General features: G+C 48.0%; 2 protein-coding genes across 2 annotated transcripts in view; both read left to right on the top strand.

Moving 5' to 3' along the window:
* Positions 1-15,274, top strand: part of LOC124001333 (deubiquitinase DESI2-like) — a 1,147,470-nt gene that overhangs the window by 539,454 nt on the left and 592,742 nt on the right. The gene's annotated exons all lie outside the window — the stretch shown is intronic.
* The window catches only part of nin (ninein (GSK3B interacting protein)), an 83,491-nt gene that overhangs the window by 30,997 nt on the left and 37,220 nt on the right, over positions 1-15,274 (top strand). Inside the window, exons 5-8 of the mRNA XM_046308694.1 lie at positions 11,000-11,045; positions 12,869-13,044; positions 13,364-13,510; positions 14,094-14,252. Coding sequence (XP_046164650.1) covers positions 11,000-11,045; positions 12,869-13,044; positions 13,364-13,510; positions 14,094-14,252 — 528 coding nt within the window. The remainder of the gene's footprint in view (positions 1-10,999; positions 11,046-12,868; positions 13,045-13,363; positions 13,511-14,093; positions 14,253-15,274) is intronic.

Below are 15,274 nucleotides of genomic sequence, written 5' to 3'. Positions count from 1 at the left end.
CCCACTGTTCCTAGGCTGTCATTGAAAATAAGGGCAGTCTATGTTTTGTTTTTCTATGTTTGGTTTCTGTTTCGGCCTAGTATGGTTCTCAATAATAATATAATAATAATATATGCCATTTAGCAGACGCTTTTATCCAAAGCGACTTACAGTCATGTGTGCATACATTCTACGTATGGGTGGTCCCGGGGATCGAACCCACTACCCTGGCGTTACAAGCGCCATGCTCTACCAACTGAGCTCAGAGGCAGGTGTCGTTAGTTGTCTCTGATTGAGAATCATACTTAGGTAGCCTGAGTTTCACTGTTGGTTTGTGGGTGTTTGTTTCCGTGCGTGTGTTTGTTGCCACACGGTACTGTTTCCCTGTTGGTTTGTGGGTGTTTGTTTCCGTGTGAGTGTTTGTCGCCACGCGGTACTGTTTCCCTGTTGGTTTGTGGGTGTTTGTTTCCGTGTGAGTGTTTGTCGCCACGCGGTACTGTTTCCCTGTTGGTTTGTGGGTGTTTGTTTCCGTGTGAGTGTTTGTCGCCACGCGGTACTGTTTCCCTGTTGGTTTGTGGGTGTTTGTTTCCGTGTGAGTGTTTGTCGCCACGCGGTACTGTTTCCCTGTTGGTTTGTGGGTGTTTGTTTCCGTGCGTGTGTTTGTCGCCACGCGGTACTGTTTCCCTGTTGGTTTGTGGGTGTTTGTTTCCGTGTGAGTGTTTGTCGCCACGCGGTACTGTTTCCCTGTTGGTTTGTGGGTGTTTGTTTCCGTGCGTGTGTTTGTCGCCACGCGGTACTGTTTCCCTGTTGGTTTGTGGGTGTTTGTTTCCGTGTGAGTGTTTGTCGCCACGCGGTACTGTTTCCCTGTTGGTTTGTGGGTGTTTGTTTCCGTGTGAGTGTTTGTCGCCACGCGGTACTGTTTCCCTGTTGGTTTGTGGGTGTTTGTTTCCGTGTGAGTGTTTGTCGCCACGCGGTACTGTTTCCCTGTTGGTTTGTGGGTGTTTGTTTCCGTGTGAGTGTTTGTCGCCACGCGGTACTGTTTCCCTGTTGGTTTGTGGGTGTTTGTTTCCGTGTGAGTGTTTGTCGCCACGCGGTACTGTTTCCCTGTTGGTTTGTGGGTGTTTGTTTCCGTGTGACTGTTTGTCGCCACACGGTACTGTTTCGGTTTTCGGTTTTTGGAGATTTCACGTTATCGTTTATTGTTTTTGTTCGAGTGTTCATTTGTCTTTATTAAAAACATTACGGACACTTACCACGCTGCATCTTGGTCCTTACTCCTCTTCGGACGAAGAGGAGATCTGCCGTTACATCTATATATTAATAACAGCGATGCTAAAGTATACCAGAGAACTTAAGATGATCAACCTCGGCCCACTTCTACACTGTGGCCATTACTGTACTTCATTGCTGATACTTGTAGGTCAACGCCTGTCTACAGGACCTGGACATTCGTTGGTCTTTGTTGTTATACAGATTCAGCTATGCAGGAAGCGACTGGAACAAGTTGCAAAAACAAACCACTCAAACTGGACAGTTTTATCTCCATCTCTTCGTTCAAAGAATCAATCATGAACACTCTTCCTGACAGTTGTGGCTGCTTTGCGTGGTGTATTGTTGTCTCTACCTTCTTGCCCTTTGTGCTGTTGTCTGTGACCAATAATGTTTGTACCATGTTTTGTGCTGCTATCATGTTGTGTTGCTACCATGTTGTAATGTTGTGTTGCGACCATGTTGTGTTGCTACCATGTTGTGTTGCGACCATGTTGTGTTGCTACCATGTAGTTGTCATGTTGTGTTGCTACCATGTTGTTGTCATGTTGTGTTGCTACCATGTTGTTGTCATGTTGTGTTGCTACCATGTTGTTGTCATGTTGTGTTGCTACCGTGTTGTTATCATGTTGTGTTGCTACCATGTTGTTGTCATGTTGTGTTGCTACCATGTTGTTGTCATGTTGTGTTGCTACCATGTTGTTGTCATGTTGTGTTGCTACCATACTGTGTTGTTGTCTTAGGTCTCTCTTTATGTAGTGTTGTGGTGTCTCTCTTGTCGTGATGTTTTGTCCTATATTTTAATTTTAATCAGAGTCCCCGTCTCCGCAGGAGGCCTTTTGTCTTCTGGTAGGCCGTCATTGTAACATAAGAATTTGTTCTTAACTGACTTGCCTAGTTAAATTAAGGTTAAATTTTAAAAATAAATGTTAGCAATAGCATCAGGACATGATTGACTCTTAATATAATACTGTATGTACACTGATTAGGAACCAGGGTACTTTGAACCTTGCTCTGTGTGCGTGCGTGGCTTTGTGTTAGAGGATTGTGTGTGTGTGTGTGTGTGTGTGTGTGTGTGTTCTTAACTGTGTGTTAAATTTTAAAAATAAATGTGTAGCATCAGGTGATTGTGTGTGTGTGTGTGTGTGTGTGTGTGTGTGTGTGTGTGTGTGTGTGTGTGCGTGCGTGTGTGCGTGCGTGCGTGCGTGCGTGCGTGCGTGCGTGCGTGTGTGCGTGCGTGCTGCCAGTGTTGTGGTGGTCAAGGCAACGACTGTGTTTTATCCCCCTCCACATCTTCATGTTGAGACAGGCCAGGGATTTCAGCTAACAAAGAATTAAGGTGTGGGGAGGAGGAGACGACAAGAGGGAGAGAGAGAATCATGGAGGAAGAGGAGAGAGAGTCATGGAGGAGAGTAGAGAGGGAGAGAGAGTCATGGGAGAGGAGAGAGAGACATGGAGGTGGAGGAGGAGAGAGAGAGACATGGAGGTGGAGGAGAGACTGAGATGGGGGAGAGAGTCATGGGAGAGGAGAGAGAGAGTCATGGGAGAGGAGAGAGAGAGTCATGGGAGAGAAGAGAGAGAGTCATGGGAGAGGAGAGAGAGAAATGGAGGTGGAGGAGGAGAGAGAGAGACATGGAGGTGGAGGAGAGACTGAGATGGGGGAGAGAGTCATGGGAGAGGAGAGAGAGAGAGTCATGGGAGAGGAGAGAGAGAGTCATGGGGGAGGAGAGAGAGAGTCATGGGAGAGGAGAGAGAGAGTCATGGGAGAGGAGAGAGAGACATGGAGGTAGAGGAGGAGAGAGAGAGACATGGATGAGGAGAGAGAGAGAGACATGGCTGAGGAGAGAGAGAGAGACATGGATGAGGAGAGAGAGAGAGTCATGGGAGAGGAGAGAGAGACATGGAGGTAGAGGAGGAGAGAGAGAGACATGGATGAGGAGAGAGAGAGAGTCATGGGAGAGGAGAGAGAGACATGGAGGTAGAGGAGGAGAGAGAGAGACATGGATGAGGAGAGAGAGAGAGACATGGATGAGGAGAGCGAGAGAGAGAGAGAGTCATGGGAGAGGAGAGAGAGAGTCATGGGAGAGGACAGAGAGACATGGAGGTAGAGGAGGAGAGAGAGAGACATGGATGAGGAGAGAGAGAGAGAGAGTCATGGGAGAGGAGAGAGAGTCATGGGAGAGGAGAGAGAGACATGGAGGTAGAGGAGGAGAGACAGACATGGATGAGGAGAGAGAGAGAGACATGGATGAGGAGAGAGAGAGAGTCATGGGAGAGGAGGGAGAGAGTCATGGGAGAGGAGAGAGACATGGAGGTAGAGGAGGAGAGAGAGAGACCTGGATGAGGAGAGAGAGAGAGACATGGATGAGGAGAGAGAGATAGACATGGATGAGGAGAGAGAGAGAGAGTCATGGGAGAGGAGAGAGAGACATGGAGGTAGAGGAGGAGAGAGTGAGACCTGGATGAGGAGAGAGAGATAGACATGGATGAGGAGAGAGAGATAGACATGGATGAGGAGAGAGAGAGAGAGAGAGTCATGGGAGAGGAGAGAGAGACATGGAGGTAGAGGAGGAGAGAGACCTGGATGAGGAGAGGGAGAGAGACATGGATGAGGAGAGAGAGAGAGACATGGATGAGGAGAGAGAGAGAGACATGGATGAGGAGAGAGAGAGAGACATGGATGAGGAGAGAGAGAGAGTCATGGGAGAGGAGAGAGAGAGTCATGGGAGAGGAGAGAGAGACATGGAGGTAGAGGAGGAGAGAGAGAGACATGGATGAGGAGAGAGAGATAGAGACATGCATGAGGAGAGAGAGAGAGACATGGATGAGGAGAGAGAGAGAGTCATGGGACTCTCCTCTTTTTTTAAATGTATTTCTTATTTCACCTTTATTTAACCAGGTAGGCAAGTTGAGAACACCTTTATTTAACCAGGTAGGCAAGTTGAGAACACCTTTATTTAATACTTGTAGCGCCACCTTTTGCTGCGATTACAGCTGTAAGTCGCTTGGGGTATGTCTCTATCAGTTTTGCACATCGAGAGACTGAAATTTTTTCCCATTCCTCCTTGCAAAACAGCTCGAGCTCAGTGAGGTTGGATGGAGAGCATTTGTGAACAGCAGTTTTCAGTTCTTTCCACAGATTCTCGATTGGATTCAGGTCTGGACTTTGACTTGGCCATTCTAACACCTGGATATGTTTATTTTTGAACCATTCCATTGTAGATTTTGCTTTATGTTTTGGATCATTGTCTTGTTGGAAGACATATCTCCGTCCCAGTCTCAGGTCTTTTGCAGACTCCATCAGGTTTTCTTCCAGATTGGTCCTGTATTTGGCTCCATCCATCTTCCCATCAATTTTAACCATCTTCCCTGTCCCTGCTGAAGAAAAGCAGGCCCAAACCATGATGCTGCCACCACCATGTTTGACAGTGGGGATGGTGTGTTCAGGGTGATGAGCTGTGTTGCTTTTACGCCAAACATAACGTTTTGCATTGTTGCCAAAAAGTTCAATTTTGGTTTCATCTGACCAGAGCACCTTCTTCCACATGTTTGGTGTGTCTCCCAGGTGGCTTGTGGCACACTTTAAACGACACTTTTTATGGATATCTTTAAGAAATGGCTTTCTTCTTGCCACTCTTCCATAAAGGCCAGATTTGTGCAATATACGACTGATTGTTGTCCTATAGACAGAGTCTCCCACCTCAGCTGTAGATCTCTGCAGTTCATCCAGAGTGATCATGGGCCTCTTGGCTGCATCTCTGATCAGTCTTCTCCTTGTATGAGCTGAAAGTTTAGAGGGACGGCCAGGTCTTGGTAGATTTGCAGTGGTCTGATACTCCTTCCATTTCAATATTATCGCTTGCACAGTGCTCCTTGGGATGTTTAATGTTTGGGAAATCTTTTTGTATCCAAATCCGGCTTTAAACTTCTTCACAACAGTATCTCGGACCTGCCTGGTGTCGTCCTTGTTCTTCATGATGCTCTCTGCGCTTTTAACGGACCTCTGAGACTATCACAGTGCAGGTGCATTTATACTGAGACTTGATTACACACAGGTGGATTGTATTTATCATCATTAGTCATTTAGGTCAACATTGGATCATTCAGAGATCCTCACTGAACTTCTGGAGAGAGTTTGCTGCACTGAAAGTAAAGGGGCTGAATAATTTTGCACTCCCAATTTGTCAGTTTTTGATTTGTTCAAAAAGTTTGAAATATCCAATAAATGTCATGATTGTGTCCCACTTGTTGTTGATTCTTCACAAAAAAAATACAGTTTTATATCTTTATGTTTGAAGCCTGAAATGTGGCAAAAGGTCGCAAAGTTCAAGGGGGCCGAATACTTTCGCAAGGTACTGTATATATACAATGTGAGCAAATGAGGTGAGAAGGGAGGTAAAGGCAAAAAAAGGCCATGGTGGCGAAGTAAATACAATATATCAAGTAAAACACTGGAATAGTAGATTTGCAATGGAAGAATGTGGAAAGTAGAGATAGAAATAATGGGGTGCAAAGGAGTTAAATAAATAAATAAATGCAGTAGGCGAAAGAGGTAGTTGTTTGGGCTAAATTATAGATGAGCTATGTACAGGTGCAGTAATCTGTGAGCTGCTCTGACAGCTGGTGCTTAAAGCTAGTGAGGGAGATAAGAGTCTCCAGCTTCAGAGGTTTTTGTCATTCGTTCCAGTCATTGGCAGCAGCTCTCTGATAACTCTCTCCATGGTTGTCAACAATACCACCTACAATGTCTCTCACTAGAAGAAAAGTATTTTCCTAGATTACTACAGCCATATTAAATCTAGCCTTTTAGCCATCAATCAATCACATGTATTTATAAAGCCCTTCTTACATCAACTGATATCTCAAAGTGCTGTACAGAAACCCAGCCTAAAACCCCCAACAGCAAGCAATGCAGGTGTAGAAGCACGGTGGCTAGGAAAAACTCCCTAGAAAGGACAGAACCTAAGAAGAATCCTAGAAAGGAACCAGGCTATGAGGGGTGGCCAGTCCTCTTCTGGCTGTGCCGGGTGGAGATTATAACAGAACATGGCCAAGATGTTCAAATGTTCATAAATGACCAGCATGGTCAAATAATAATAATCACAGTGGTTGTAGAGGGTGCAACAGGTCAGCACCTCAGGAGTAAATGTCAGTTAGCTTTTCATAGCTGATCATTAAGAGTATCTCTACTGTCTCTAGAGAGTTGAAAACAGCAGGTCTGGGACAGGTAGCACGTCCGGTGAACAGGTCAGGGTTCCATAGCCGCTGGCAGAACAGTTGAAACTGGAGCATCAGCAAGACCAGGTGGACTGGGGACAACAAGGAGTCATCAGGCCAGGTAGTCCTGAGGCATGGTCCTAGGGCTCAGGTCTTCCAAGAGAGAGAGAGAGAGAAAAACAGAGAGAGAATAGAAGAGATAGAATTAGAGAGAGCATACTTAAATTCACACAGGACACCGGATAAGACAGGAGAAATACTCCAGATATAACAAACTGACCCTAGCCCCCCGACACATAAACTACTGCAGCATAAATACTGGAGGCTGAGACAGGAGGGGTCAGGAGACACTGTAGCCCCATCCGAGGACACAACCGGACAGGGCCAAACAGGCAGGATATAACCTCACCCACTTTGCCAAAGCACAGCCCCCACACCCCAAGAGGGATATCTTCAACCACCAACTTACTATCCTGAGACAAATCCGAATATAGCCCACAAAGATCTCCCCCACGGCACGAACCCAAGGGGCGAGCACAAACCCCGGACAGGCAGATCACGTCAGTGACTCAACCCACAATGATGAACCTGTAAGGTTAAATCCCCCTGTTTATAAGGCGTGGTTATAATATGTGCTGCTGTAACCCTGGTCAGCTGCTTGATCTTCTAGTTTAGGATAATCTACCTGGTCCCAGATCTGTTTGTGTTGTTTTGCCAGTGGCTCGTGACAATAACTGTAGGAGTTGGTTAGAAGGCGCAAACTGATCTGGGACCAGGGGGTTAGGGATGATCTTATCTCTTGGTAGCAGGTGCTGGTTTAAGCTGATCGATGGCAAGGTTGATCTTGATCGAACACTAGATATACAGCCGTATGTGGACAGACCTTGAAACTAGTGGGTTCGTCTATTTCAGACCAACCCGTTGCTGACAGGTGTATCAAATCGAGCACATGGCCATGCAATCTCCATAGACAAACATTGTCAGTAGAATGGCCTTACTGAAGAGCTCAGTGACTTTCAACGTGGCACTTTACCCAACAAGTCAGTTTCGTCAAATTTCTGCCCTGCTAGAGCTGCCCCCCCCCCCGGTCAACTCTCAGTGCTGTTGTTGCGAAGTGGAAATGTCAAGCTGAGTGCTGAAGCGCGTAGCGAGTAAAAATCGTCTGTCCTCGGGTTGCTACCGAGTTCCAAACTGCCTCAAGAACTGTTCGTCTGGAGCTTCATGAAATGTGTTTCAATGGACGGGCAGCCGCACATAAGCCTAAGATCACCACGCACAATGCCAACTGTAAAGTCTGGTGGAGGAGGAATAATGGTCTGGGTCTGGAGCTTCTTGAAATGGCCGAGCAGCCTAAGATCACCACGCACGATGCCAACTGTAAAGTTTGGTGGATGAGGAATAATGGTCTGGGTCTGGAGCTTCTTGAAATGGCCGAGCAGCCTAAGATCACCACGCACAATGCCAAGCGTGGAAATGCGTTCTCTGGAGTCATGAATCACACTTCACCACCTGGCAGTCCGATGGACGAATCTGGGTTTTGCGGATGTCAGGAGAACGCTACCTGCCCCCAATGCAGAGTGCCAACTGTAAAGTTTGGTGGAGGAGGAATAATGGTCTGGGTCTGTGCTTCATGGTTCGGGCCCCTTAGTTCCAGAGAAGGGAAATCTTAACACTACAGCATAAAATTACATTCTAGATGATTCTGTACTTCCAACTTTGTGGCAACAGTTTGGGGAAGGCCCTTTCCTGTTTCAGCATGACAATGCTCCGGTGCACAAAGAGAGGTCCATACAGAAATGGTTTGTCAAGATTGGTGTGGAAGAACTTGACTGGCCTGCACAGAACCCTGACCTCAAGTCAAATCGGACACCTTTGGGATGAATTGGAACACCGACTGCTAGCCAGGACTAATCCCCCAACATCAGTGCCGACCTCACTAAGAGAGAGAGCAGGAGGTTAGTATTATCATACTGCTCTCTGTAGGTTAGTATTACCATACTGCTCTTTGGAGGTGGAGGTTAGTATTATCATACTGCTCTCTGGAGGTGGAGGTTAGTATTATCATACTGCTCTCTGTAGGTTAGTATTACCATACTGCTCTCTGTAGCTGTAGGTTAGTATTATCATACTGCTCTCTGGAGGTTAGTATTACCATAATGCTCTCTGGAGGTGGAGGTTAGTATTGTCATACTGCTCCCTGGAGGTTAGTATTATCATACTGCTCTCTGTAGGTTAGTATTATCATACTGCGCTCTGTAGGTTAGTATTATCATACTGCTCTCTGTAGCTGGAGGTTAGTATTATCATACTGCGCTCTGTAGGTTAGTATTATCATACTGCTCTCTGTAGCTGGAGGTTAGTATTTTGCTTTGTGTCATTATTTCACCTTTCTCCACCCGTGTCAAACATTGTGAGACACTGACGAGGAACACAGCGGGATACTTACTAATCTGGGATTGCTTCACCACAGGACTGCAGGCAGCCTAGTGGTTAAGAGCGTTGGCCCGGTAACCGAAATGTTTGAATCCTTAGCCGACTAGGTGATAAAAATCTGCCCTTGAACAAGGCACTCAACCCTAATTGCTTCTGTAAGTCGCTCCGGATAAGAGAGTCTGCTAAAATGACTGTAATGTCAATGTAGTGGGACCCAATCCCCTACATAGTGCACTACTTGTCATCCTACATAGTGCACTACTTTTCATCCTACATAGTGCACTACTTTTCATCCTACATAGTGCACTACTTTTAATCCTACATAGTGCACTACCTTTCATCCTACATAGTGTACTACCTTTCATCCTACATAATGCACTACCTTTCATCCTACATAATGCACTACCTTTCATCCTACATAGTGCACTACCTTTAATCCTACATAGTGCACTACTTTTCATTCTACATAGTGCACTACTTTTCACCAGAGCCTTGGGTGCCATTTGGGATGAACAATGCCCAGCCTCTCCAGCCTGGTGCACCAGCAGATGGGGAAGGGTCAGGGGGGCTCTTCCTGATCTGGGAGGGGCTTTTTTAGGGGTCTGGCAGAGGAACAATGAGCTTCACCCCTCCCTCACAGATGCCGATATACCCAGTGATAGAATAGAGAGTTGAAGAGAGAGCCATCTGTTCCATTCCTTCACTGTGCTTCCCTCCCAGGCAATAGATGTCTTGGACACCTGATTACTGTCTCTGGGATTGAGTGCGATAGATCACTACGCTCCAGTAACCCCCTTTCCTGGTCTCACCCTTCAGACAAAAACCAAAATATGGGAACTTGAGGATTATTATTCTGCTATATTACCATATCACAAACAATTTGACTATTTAGTTTGTAAAAAGTGACGTTATATTTTTTGCAGCATACATCTATTATGGGTCCTTCTGTAGCTCAGTTGGTAGAGCATGGCGCTTGTAACGCCAGGGTAGTGGGTTCAATCCCCGGGACCACCCATACGTAGAATGTATGCACACATGACTGTAAGTCGCTTTGGATAAAAGCGTCTGCTAAATGGCATATATTATTATATTATATATTATGTAGATTGTGCAAGTCAAAATGTAACAGTTTTTTTGTGGTGTGTCAATATAGGCTCTCTTGGAGAATTGTCCTTAAAATAGATTAGGAAAAAGACTGAATAAAAGAGGGTTTAGAGAGAGAGAGAGAGAGACAGAGAGAGAGAGAATGAGACAGAGAGAGAGAGAGACAGAGAGAGAGAGAGACAGAGAGAGAGAGAGAGAGAGAGACAGAGAGAGAGAGACAGAGAGAGAGAGACAGAGAGAGAGAGACAGAGAGAGAGAGAGAGACAGAGAGAGAGAGAGAGACAGAGAGAGACAGAGAGAGAGACAGAGAGAGACAGAGAGAGAGAGAGACAGAGAGAGAGACAGAGAGAGAGACAGAGAGAGAGAGAGAGAGAGAGAGAGAGAGAGACAGAGAGAGAGACAGAGAGAGAGAGAGAGAGAGAGACAGAGAGAGAGACAGAGAGAGAGAGAGAGAGAGAGAGAGAGAGAGAGACAGAGAGAGACAGAGAGAGAGAGAGACAGAGAGAGACAGAGACAGAGAGAGAGACAGAGAGAGAGACAGAGAGACAGAGAGAGAGAGAGAGACAGGGAGAGACAGAGAGAGACAGAGAGAGACAGAGAGAGAGACAGAGAGAGAGAGAGACAGGGAGAGAGAGAGACAGGGAGAGAGAGAGACAGGGAGAGAGAGAGACAGGAGAGAGAGAGAGAGAGAGAGAGAGAGAGAGAGAGAGAGAGAGAGAGAGAGAGAGAGAGAGAGAGAGAAATAGTAAGACAACTGTGAGGGTTTTTAATCAACTTGGGATCGGTCTCTCTCTTTAATTCTCTGTTATGGTTTACCATCTCTAGCTTCACCTTTGACCATCAGAGGGGCCTCTGCCGTCACAATAGCTCTGTTGTCCTATTGGTTGGACACCCTGCCTGCCCCCCCCACACACACAGAGAGAAAGCAGTGTTTTGAAGACTGTCTGGGTGTTTTAATGCGATGGTTTACTAACTCTGTTGTTACCTCCTCCAACAGCGCTGGAATGCTCATGAAAGCGGAACGGAAGAGTACGAGGCAGAAGGTGGGTGTAAACATACGGTAAAGTTACTGCATTTATTGTAAAGTGTTTACAATAAATGTGACAACTTTACAATACATTTAGTAACTTTACAATAAATGCAACAACTTTACAATACATTTAGTAACTTTACAATAAATGCGACAACCTTACAATACATTTAGTAACTTTACAATAAATGCAACAACTTTACAATACATGTAGTAACTTTACAATAAATGCAACAACTTTACAATACATTTAGTAACTTTACAATAAATGCAAAACAATTACAATAAATGCAGAGTTACTGTATTTGTTGTAAAGTGTTAGCGTTTATTGTAAAGTTACAAAATTTATTGTAAAGTTACTGCATTTAAGGAAGAGCTTAAAGTCAGCGTTTCACTCTACTGTTGACACCCGCTGTATCCTGTACATGTGACAAAACATTTATTGTTTATTTGATACTCCCCACTGACACTAGATAGCCATTCATCATAGTCAGCGTTGGGGTCATTTCCATTTGAATTGACAAAAGTCAACTAAAACTCCACTATTAAGTAGAACTGACCCCAGGCCTCCTGACCCCTGACCCCAGGCCTCCTGACCCCAGGCCTCCTGACCCCAGGCCCCCTGACCCCAGGCCCCCTGACCCCAGGCCCCCTGACCCCAGGCCTCCTGACCCCAGGCCTCCTGACCCCTGACCCCAGGCCTCCTGACCCCAGGCCCCCTGACCGGCCAGGCCCCCTGACCCCAGGCCCCTGACCCCAGGCCTCCTGACCCCAGGCCTCCTGACCCCTGACCCCAGGCCCCCTGACCCCAGGCCCCCTGACCCCAGGCCTCCTGACCCCAGGCCCCCTGACCCCAGGGCCCCCTGACCCCAGGCCCCCTGACCCCAGGCCTTCTGACTCCTCCCGACCCCAGGCCTCCTGACCCCAGGCCCCTGACCCCCCTGACCCCAGGCCTCCTGACCCCAGGCCCCCTGACCCCAGGCCTCCTGACCCCAGGCCCCCTGACCCCAGGCCTCCTGACCCCAGGCCCCTGACCCCAGGCCCCCTGACCCCAGGCCTCCTGACCCCAGGCCTCCTGACCCCAGGCCTCCTGAGCCCAGGCCTCCTGAGCCCAGGCCCCCGACCCCAGGCCCCCCGACCCCAGGCCCCCCGACCCCAGGCCTCCCGACCCCAGGCCCCCCCCCGACCCCAGGCCTCCCGACCCCAGGCCCCCCGACCCCAGGCCTCCCGTCCCCAGGTCCCCCGAGGCCCCCGACCCCAGGCCCCCGACCCCAGGCCTCCCGACCTCAGGCCTCCTGCAGTGCTTGAGGCGTCACTACAGACCCAGGTTCGATCCCAGGCTGTAACACAGCCAGCCACGACCAGGAAACCTGACTTCGGTCGCCAGTTGAATGGTGTTTCCTCCGACACATTGGTGCGGCTGGCTTCCGGGTTAAGTGGGCTTTGTGTCAAGAAGCAGTGCGGCTTGGCAGGGCTGTGTTTCAGAGAACGCACGGCTCTCGACCTTCGCCTCTCCCCAGTCCGTAGGGCAGTTGCAGCGATGAGACAAGACTGTAACTACCATTTGGATATCCTGAAATTAGGGAGAACAAATAAAAGTAGAACTAATCCTGATCATAGGAGTGAGATGGAGGACATTCAACACCTATGCTCAGGAAAGAGTCTCAGCGAGCCAGGGTCTGAAGTCAAGTCTTATCATTGTGTGTGTGTGTGTGTGTGTGTGTGTGTGTGTGTGTGTGTGTGTGTGTGTGTGTGTGTGTGTGTGTGTGTGTGTGTGTGTGTGTGTGTGTGTGTGTGTGTGTGCGTGTGCGTGTGCGTGTGCGTGTGTGTGTGTAGGCCAGCTGCACCTGTGGAACCCTGATGAACCCTCTACTCCACGGGGCTCTATCACACCCCTCTCAGACCACCAGGAGGAGAGGTTTCGGGAGGCCTGTGAGGAGCTGACTATGCCTTGGGATGGATGTGCCAGCCACCATGAGCTACTGGCTCTCTGTGACCACCTGGGTCTAGAGGTTAGGAAAGAGTCTGTAATGGTACCCTTATCTTTATAGTGTGGAATAGGGTGCCATTTTGGATTCAACCAAAGTTCATTTTTGGGCTCAGCTGGTCCCAATTTACTCCTCATCCCATCCTCTTGACCCTAATCCTTCCATGTTTGCCGATCTGCAATTTTTATTTTATTTAACCTTTATTTAACCAGGCAAGTCAGTTAAGAACAAATTCTTATTTTCAATGACGGCCTATTTTGGACATAACCCCAAGTGGAGGTCCGAGAGTCTGAGTAGATGCCGGGAAATGTTTGTGATTGTTGTTTATTTTTTTTGTCTCCAGGTGACGGAGGATGTCCTCCAGGTTCTAAGTGGTGATGAGGTCATGAGCGTTCAGGCGTTTACTTCCTGGGTTCTGAACCAAGCCAAGCCCCCCACCCCGTCTGCCTCCACACCTTACAGACAGCTCAAAAGACTACACTCCTCACAGGTACAGTGAAGCTCACCATTTTAGGTCTAGTTCTCATGTCAAAGACATCGGTACCACATTTTAGTGATTTTTTTTCCAAACTCCTGATTTAAAAAAAAAATGTTTTAAACATGCTGGGAACGGTGTTACAATATTTCCTGTTTAGAGTCACTCTTGAATTAACAAATTAATGAATCAATTAGTGAATGAATGAACTGACAAATGTATGAATCAATTCTTGAATGAATGTACTAACAAGTGAATGAATCAATTCTTGAATGAATGAACTAACAAATGAATGAATCAATTATTGAATGAATTAACTAACAAGTGAATGAATCAATTCTTGAATGAATGAACTAACAAGTGAATGAATCAATTCTTGAATGAATGTACTAACAAGTGAATGAATCAATTCTTGAATGAATGTACTAACAAGTGAATGAATCAATTCTTGAATGAATGAACTAACAAGTGAATGAATGCATGTATTAGACAATTAAAATAGATACTGCCACACACCAATGCAATGACAAGTACACATACAGTATCTTGCTGTAGTATCTGGTAATATTTATGAGGTGTTCCCCATCTCTCCTTGCAGCCATTCGATGAGACGGGCCGTAGAACCAGCGCTATGACGAGCACCATCGGGATGCGTCTGTTCTCTACTCTGGACGATGGGACAGGGTCCGCTCCTGCTGAGGACATCCTGGATGTCTGGATGGAGGAGGGCATCGAGAACAGCCCAGAGATTCTACAGGTGATAACATGTTACCTCTCATTCTGGAGGTAGGGAGGTAGAACGGTAGAGAGGGAGGGAGGTAAAGAGAGGGAGGGAGGGATGTAGAGAGGGAGGGAGGGATGTAGAGAGGGAGGGAGGTAAAGAGAGGGAGGGAGGGATGTAGAGAGGGAGGGAGGGATGTAGAGAGGGAGGGATGTAGAGAGGGAGGGAGGGATGTAGAGAGGGAGGGAGGGATGTAGAGAGGGAGGGAGGTAAAGAGAGGGAGGGAGGGATGTAGAGAGGGAGGGAGGGATGTAGAGAGGGAGGGAGGGAGGGATGTAGAGAGGGAGGGAGGGATGTAGAGAGGGAGGGAGGAAGGTAGAGAGAGGGAGGGAGGGAGGTAGAGAGAAAGGTAGAGAGGGAGGGAGGGGTTGAGGTAGAGAGGGGGGAGGGAGGTAGAGAGAGGGAGGGAGGTAGAGAGGGAGGGAGGTAGTGAGGGGGAGGGAGGGAGGGAGGTAGAGAGAGAGGGAGGGAGGTAGAGAGGGAGAGAGGTAGAGAGGGAGGGAGGTAGTGAGGGGGAGGGAGGGAGGGAGGTAGAGAGAGGGAGGGAGGTAGAGAGGGAGGGAGGTAAAGAGAGGGAGGGAGGGATGTAAGAGGGGGAGGGAGGTAAAGAGAGGGAGGGAGGGATGTAGAGAGGGAGGGAGGGATGTAGAGAGGAGGGAGGGAGGGATGTGAGAGAGGGAGGGAGGGATGTAGAGAGGGAGGGAGGTAAAGAGAGGGAGGGAGGGATGTAGAGAGGGAGGGAGGGATGTAGAGAGGGAGGGAGGGAGGGATGTAGAGAGGGAGGGAGGGATGTAGAGAGGGAGGGAGGTAAAGAGAGGGAGGGAGGGATGTAGAGAGGGAGGGAGGGATGTAGAGAGGGAGGGAGGGAGGGATGTAGAGAGGGAGGGAGGGATGTAGAGAGGGAGGGAGGAAGGTAGAGAGAGGGAGGGAGGGAGGTAGAGAGAAAGGTAGAGAGGGAGGGAGGGGTTGAGGTAGAGAGGGGGGGGGAGGGAGGTAGA

Source organism: Oncorhynchus gorbuscha, linkage group LG17 (assembly GCF_021184085.1).
Source record: "Oncorhynchus gorbuscha isolate QuinsamMale2020 ecotype Even-year linkage group LG17, OgorEven_v1.0, whole genome shotgun sequence".
In the NCBI taxonomy this organism is placed as follows: domain Eukaryota; kingdom Metazoa; phylum Chordata; class Actinopteri; order Salmoniformes; family Salmonidae; genus Oncorhynchus; species Oncorhynchus gorbuscha.
The sequence above is the reverse complement of the archived record's forward strand: the minus strand, read 5'-3'. Positions and strand labels throughout refer to the sequence as shown.